The sequence below is a fragment of the Phoxinus phoxinus genome, assembly GCF_949152265.1.
Source record: "Phoxinus phoxinus genome assembly, chromosome: 17".
Classification (NCBI taxonomy): domain Eukaryota; kingdom Metazoa; phylum Chordata; class Actinopteri; order Cypriniformes; family Leuciscidae; genus Phoxinus; species Phoxinus phoxinus.
Window position 1 is genome coordinate 33,678,123 of NC_136892.1, and position 7,329 is coordinate 33,685,451.

Genomic DNA, 7,329 nt, shown 5'->3' on the forward strand with positions numbered 1-7,329 from the left:
TCATTTACTACACACAACGTAAAACCAAATGTAGCATTTTAATCAACAGTTCATAAACCCTTTCCCAGGTTTTGGTGTATCGTGACCTATGATCGTGACATGAGAGTATCACCCTAAATATATATATATTAGTGGTAACCTCCAGTGTATATATATATATGAGACAATAGCATGTCATGTTCTCAAGAGCACATAAATAATGTGTGAAAACATCACACACACACACACACACACGCCTCAGTCAACAGACTCAAAAGCAAAACAGCATTTGCTTCCTCTCAGTAATTTTCCACTCTCTGAACAAACGAAAAGACCGAGCCTACTATAGCGACGGCTTGTCTCATGAATATTAATGAGGCCAGCAGCCGTTCGCTCATCCGATTGGCTGAAAGCGCTGCCTGTTGAATATTAAGCACCCACGTGACCGGACGCTCGAAGCCTGTTGCGTAAGGGCCGCGATGACGAGCTGATGAATATTCATGAGCGCGGCCTTCGCCGTAGTAGCGCTGCGCGTGTTTTAATGCGCATCTCCTCCTCCGGTGCTTCACTTACTTACTGACCGCAGAAGAGCGCACACAGGCCGGCGTGAACTCTCCCGAGGCCGGATGGTAAAATCCAACCTCCAGCGGATCCTAAACAGTCATTGCTTTGCCCGTGAGAAAGAAGGAAAGAAACAGTGTGAGATCAGCATCATGGAGGCGCTCAGTAACAGTATTAATGACATGATGGGAAGGTGAGAGAGAGACTTCTTCCCCGCTAACAGCCCGTTTACTCACACTTTACTGCTCGAAAATCTCCATGTGACGATATAAAGTCATTATCATAAGGGCTGTCGACTTAATTACGCGGTTTAATAGGGGTTTGGTGGGAATTATTTCCTCACAGTGGCCTGGAGGGCTAATGCTAATGCTAGCAGCTGTTTTTTAGTGGCGCTTTAAACTGTTTTGGTCAACTAACACACACTAAAGTACATCCGTGAAGTCGCAGAAGTGTTGGAAACCCATCATCATGGCACGTTAGGATGATAAACTGAAATCTAAATGAAGGAAATGTGGCCTAATAAGATGTAGCCCTTTAACTTCACGTCCGCACACCTGATTGGTGTCGTGATGCTGCATATTAAGCGATGAACGCGTGTATTTGAACCGCTCGGGGAATTATGAACGCGTTTATCGTGTTAATTTAGGTTTAAAGTCTTTTTGTTGTGAGATTTGACGTCGAAGGCCTCGCTCTTTACACGTACGTCACATCGACGTCGTGACGTCACCGGCCTCGGGCCTTTGATCGCGCCGACCAGTATTTTTGTTGGTTATTTTTTATTTTTCAGCATTGAAATGAGATTCGATGATGTGTATGATCGCGTTGATTGTTTGTTTTTTAATCTGATGTGTGTATAAAAAATCAGACATCTTATAAAACAATTATGAAACGGTATCGTATATTTAAAAAAATAAAATGGACACACTAACGCGCGAGGGAAATCATTCGCTTATGACCGGAAGTACATTAACTTATTGTGCAGCAGACGTCACTGTTGCATACTCGATCTTTTATGACTTAATTATCCATATTTCTGTGTTTTGACTGCACGTGCACACGAAAAGAACCGCGTGGTGACGTCACGATTTAAAACATCGATGTTGCAATAAGGTTATTAGTGTCTCCTTTATGTGGGAAATTACTCATTTTGTATCCTACAAAATATTACATAGTTATGCATGTTTTGGTAAGATTTAAGCTGAACATTTCTGATCTTTTTTTTTTTTTTTAAACCTATATGAACAATAAAACTGGAGTGTGTATAATAGAAATGTGTGTATTTCATGAACTTTGTTTATTTTCAGAACATTTTGGAAAGTGAAGAACGATGCAATTATTTATTTTATTTAAAAAACGCCGTGTATACGATCAGATGTGCATAACTAATTTCTTATGTTTCCGTCAATGACATTAATATTCACTTATATTTTTAAAGCAATATGAACACCTGAAAATATAATTGGTCTGAAACGCATTCAATTACTAAAGTAAATAGAGATAGTAAGTGTTATGGCGGTAATAAAGTGAGTGACTGTAACTTGTTTATATCTAGTTATGCAATTTTTGGTATATTATCGCATAAAGAAACACAGATGCACATAATTCTAAAAAATATGAATGTGCCTTCATATCAAATCATAATTGTCGATTATTATTGTAATATCATAATCAACAAGCGGAAAACACTCTTCCTGAAAACGTGTATTGCTTTTCTTTGGCATTAATTCTCAAATGTCAAATATTTAAAAAAAAATATTTAAAGAAACCAAACTAAAGTAAAAAAATATGCATGGTATTATAATGTTATACTAAAACTAAAGCAATGGGGAAACCCTTAAGATAAGCGGTAGAAAGAAAAACACACGCTCTCAGAATAATGCAAGTGGACTTTATGTTTGTGTAATTGAGCGATTGTGTAATTGTGGCGTCCGTAACTGTAATCCCGGGTCCTGCCAGTTTGTGAATCTGGAAGAAAAAGTTAATTATGAAAGTTTTTGAAAATAAACACTCATAGATGCATGTCCTTTATTTTGTGCAGTACGTTTTTTGGAAGAGTTTATTCCCTCCGGTCCGCTAATGTGTTCCGCCAACACTTCGAGGCCTGTGCGCGCTAGCTTGATTTACGCTAGTTACGCGCATTAATGCGTTATGTTAAGTGTTTGCCGTGTGTTGTGTTGCTTATGGAGTTCACGCGCGCACTCAACTACTGCGTTGGAACCTCAACGCTACACACACACACACACACACCGTGAAACATCGCAACAATAGTCTGAAAGTAGTCTGGGAATATATATCTTAACTTCTGGTTACCAGAAGATCCATGCAGTTAAGATCAGATGTTGTCAGAATACAGGATAGGAAGTTCGGAATATTATGCAAAACAGAAATGCGACCAATAGAATATCAGATCTGCCGTATGGCCGAAACCACACAAAATAAGCTTTTTTGCATAGTTGTGTTTGACATGAAAGCTTGTGAGACGTCGTACAGTTAACACACACTCACTTGCAGATGTGTCCCCACGTTAAAGGTCATCGGATGCAAAATGCACTTTTATTCGGTGTTTGCAGATAAGTGTGTGTGTGCAGTGTGTGACACACACACACACACCATACAGTGAAGAAAATACATTCTCTCCTTTTTTTTTAATCCTCAAAAAGCCTAAACACTCTCAATAATGAAGCCGTTTGGATTTTCTGAGCAATATGATGTCATAAGGCTCTTGCTCCGCCCACGACCGCTGACGGACTGCCCCGTATTAGCATATTTACCGTATTAGCATACATTTAAAGAGACGCGCGCCGCAACGGGTCGCTGTGAACAGCTGTTCTGAGGAGTGAAGCGTGTTGTTTTTACACACCCATCGAGGAATTTTAACCACAGTATGTTACAAACCTCACATGAACACCCTAAAGAATCATAACAGCTTGTGGAGAGTGGGCATCCGATGACCCCTTTAAGTCTTTTAAGGGTAGTGGACCTGGAATGTCCTTGACTGTGAAGTTAACCGAGCTGTGTGAACCCTGTTGATTGTGCAGCCCTACTGTTGGGTATTACGAGCTCCCAGAACTCAGCAATCTGATGTGTGTGTGTGTGTGTGTGTGTGTGTGTGTGTGTTTCCGCAGTGTGTCCGTGTGCTGTAGTAGTTCCACTGGTCCAGGGCCTCTGTGGTGTTCCTGATGCCCCTCACCCACCTCTGAAGATCCCAGGTGGGCGAGGGAACGGGGCACGGGATCACACACCCGCAGCTCAGCAGCTGTACTCGGTGAGAACACACGTCACATGACCACTCATCACATGACCACTGATCCACTGCTTCAAAGGGTTAATTCACCCAAAAAAATTAAATTTAATTAAAATTAAAATGATTATATTATTATAACTCTCCCTCAAGCCGTCCTAGGTGTATATGACTTCCTCCTTTTAGCCAAACACAGTTCTGTTAAAGCATATCTCTTCCAAGCTTTATAATGGCCGTGAATGGAGGATTTTGAAGGCCAGAAAAGTGCATCCCTCCATCATAACATTAATCCTACGCCTCCAGGCTCATAAAGGGCTCATGAAGAGAAGAACAATAGCGTTGTTTATAATACCTCCGTCCCAACACATGACCTCTGGCGAGTGACCTCCGACCCGACGCATGACCTCTGGCGAGTGACCTCTGACCCGACACATGACCTCTGGCGAGTGACCTCTGACACGACACATGACCTCTGGCGAGTGACCTCTGACACGACACATGACCTCTGATGAGTGACCTCTGACCCGGCGCATGACCTCTGATGAGTGACCTCCGACGCATGACCTCTGGCGAGTTACCTCTGACCCGACACATGACCTCTGACGAGTGACCTCTGACACGACACATGACCTCTGATGAGTGACCTCTGACCCGGCGCATGACCTCTGATGAGTGACCTCCGACCCGACGCATGACCTCTGGCGAGTGACCTCTGACCCGACACATGACCTCTGACGAGTGGCCTCTGACCCGGCGAATGACCTCTGATGAGTGACCTCTGACCCAACACATGACCTCTGACGAGTGACCTCTGACCCGGCGCATGACCTCTGATGAGTGACCTCCGACCCGACGCATGACCTCTGGCGAGTGACCTCTGACCCAACACATGACCTCTGACGAGTGACCTCTGACCCGGCGCATGACCTCTGACGAGTGACCTCTGATGAGTGACCTCTGACCCAACACATGACCTCTGACGAGTGACCTCTGACCCGGCGCATGACCTCTGATGAGTGACCTCCGACCCGACGCATGACCTCTGGCGAGTGACCTCTGACCCGACACATGACCTCTGACGAGTGACCTCTGACACGACACATGACCTCTGATGAGTGACCTCTGACCCGGCGAATGACCTCTGATGAGTGACCTCTGACCCGGCGCGTGACCTCTGACCCAACACATGACCTCTGACGAGTGACCTCTGACCCGACATATGACCTCTGGCAAGTGACCTCTGACCCAACGCATGACCTCTGACGAGTGACCTCTGATGAGTGACCTTTGACCCGACGCATGACCTCTGATGAGTGACCTCCGACGCATGACCTCTGATGAGTGACCTTTGACCCGACGCATGACCTCTGATGTGGTGTAAGCCGACTTGTCCGCCGGAAGCTAGTTATTTTAGTCGATTAAGTTTAAATCTGGATATCTTCTTGTAGCCCTGGAGCGTATGGGTTATTGTTATTGTTCTGATGGATGCGCTGCTCTGGGCTTCAGAAGTTATTCGCTGCCGTATGAACCGTGTTTGGCCGAGAGAAGTGCCGACGGCTCTGAAGCTCACGCCCGCTCTCTGGTTCTCAGGACAGGAAGTTGACTGTGACGGAAGAGCCGGCTGCGAGCGGGCGTCCCAGAATCCTTCACTTCCAGAGCCGGCCCACCGTGTCCCGGATCATCCAATGGGAGGCGGTGCTTCGGGGAGACGGCCTGTTCGTGGAGATTCCCTGCGACGCTTTCCCTGAGGGCAGCAAGGAGAGGTACCCTAGCAACCGCACACGACCCCATAGCAACGGCTCTGATGCGGCCGAGGGAACGGGGAGTAAAGGATCAAAATTAGATTCAAATAATAAATCGTAGATTTAAATTAATACAGTTATTAAATTCTATATATAAAGTATACAAAAATTTTGTTGAAATTATAAAAAGTAAGATGAATAAAATAATATAAAAGAAAAAAATAAATGATTGAATTTTAATTATTAATCAATATAAATTATACAAAAAATGTATTTATAAATGTTATTTAAATACATTTGAAAATATTAAAATATATTGAATAAAACTTCAAAATAAAATTTGTATAAACAACATTTTAAAATAGTTAAAAAGAGAAGTAAATAATAAAAAATAAGGTTATAAATAAATACAATACAAATTTTATTAAAATAATAGATGAAATCAGTTTTACACTAATAATACAAATTTATTTAAATAAATAACAATTTGATTAAAATAAATATAAGGATTTTTTTTAAATATGGAGTACATTTATTTAAATAAAAACTTGTTTTTTTAAGACTTTTATTTATAAAAATCTTTTTTTTTTAAATGTTTTATTTTAAAAAAGGTTATTAAATAAAAATAACATTTAAAAAAGAAATAATCAAATTAAATAAAAATAATGACTTGAATAATACAAATGCTGTATAAATGAAAAAGTAAATGCACATTATTTATAAATAATAAATGAAATTGTTTATAGCAAATTATTAAAATAATTTAATTAAATAACACAAATTAGATTAAAATATAAATAAGTTTATAAAAAAATTATTTAAATAATAAAAATTGGATTAAATAAAATAACAGCATTTAGATAAATGAAGAAACGGAGATGCACTGAGCAGAACACAACTCAATATCACTAAATATTCCCCACATTATTTTCTTCACAGTATATGAGCGTGTAGACTGATGATGTGTGTGTGTGTGTGTGTGTTTCAGCTTCATCTCTCTGCTGGAGTTTGCTGAAGAGCATCTGAAGGTTCTCAGTGTGTTCGTCTGCTTTTATAAGAACCGGGACGACCGTGGTACGTGTGTGTGTGTGTGTGTCCTGATGTGTGTGTGTGTGTCCTGATGTGTGTGTGTGTGTCCTGATGTGTGTGTGTGTGTGTCCTGATGTGTGTGTGTGTGTCCTGACGTGTGTGTGTGTGTGTGTGTGTCCTGACGTGTGTGTGTGTGTGTCCTGACGTGTGTGTGTGTGTGTCCTGACGTGTGTGTGTGTGTGTCCTGACGTGTGTGTGTGTTCGTCTGCTTTTATAAGAACCGGGACGACCGTGGTACGTGTGTGTGTGTGTGTGTGTTCGTCTGCTTTTATAAGAACCGGGACGACCGTGGTACGTGTGTGTGTGTGTGTGTGTGTGTGTGTGTGTGTGTGTGTGTGTGTGTGTGTGTGTGTGTTCGTCTGCTTTTATAAGAACCGGGACGACCGTGGTACGTGTGTGTGTGTGTGTGTGTCCTGACCTGTGTGTGTTCGTCTGCTTTTATAAGAACCGGGACGACCGTGGTACGTGTGTGTGTGTGTGTGTGTGTGTGTGTGTGTGTGTGTGTGTGTGTGTGTGTGTGTGTGTGTGTGTTCGTCTGCTTTTATAAGAACCGGGACGACCGTGGTACGTGTGTGTGTGTGTGTGTCCTGACCTGTGTGTGTTCGTCTGCTTTTATAAGAACCGGGACGACCGTGGTACGTGTGTGTGTGTGTGTGTCCTGACGTGTGTGTGTTCGTCTGCTTTTATAAGAACCGGGACGACCGTGGTACGTGTGTG

The 7,329-nt window shown here is 42.3% G+C and overlaps 1 protein-coding gene across 1 annotated transcript in view; it reads left to right on the top strand.

Annotated features, from left to right (window-relative positions):
* Positions 1–484: 484 nt before the first annotated feature.
* oaz1b (ornithine decarboxylase antizyme 1b) overlaps positions 485–7,329 on the top strand; it is a 9,931-nt gene continuing 3,086 nt past the window's right edge. The window contains 5 exon segments of the mRNA XM_079586537.1: positions 485–733; positions 3,666–3,717; positions 3,719–3,805; positions 5,372–5,544; positions 6,512–6,597. Of these exon segments, the coding sequence (XP_079442663.1) occupies positions 606–733; positions 3,666–3,717; positions 3,719–3,805; positions 5,372–5,544; positions 6,512–6,597 (526 nt within the window). The 5' untranslated portion in view covers positions 485–605.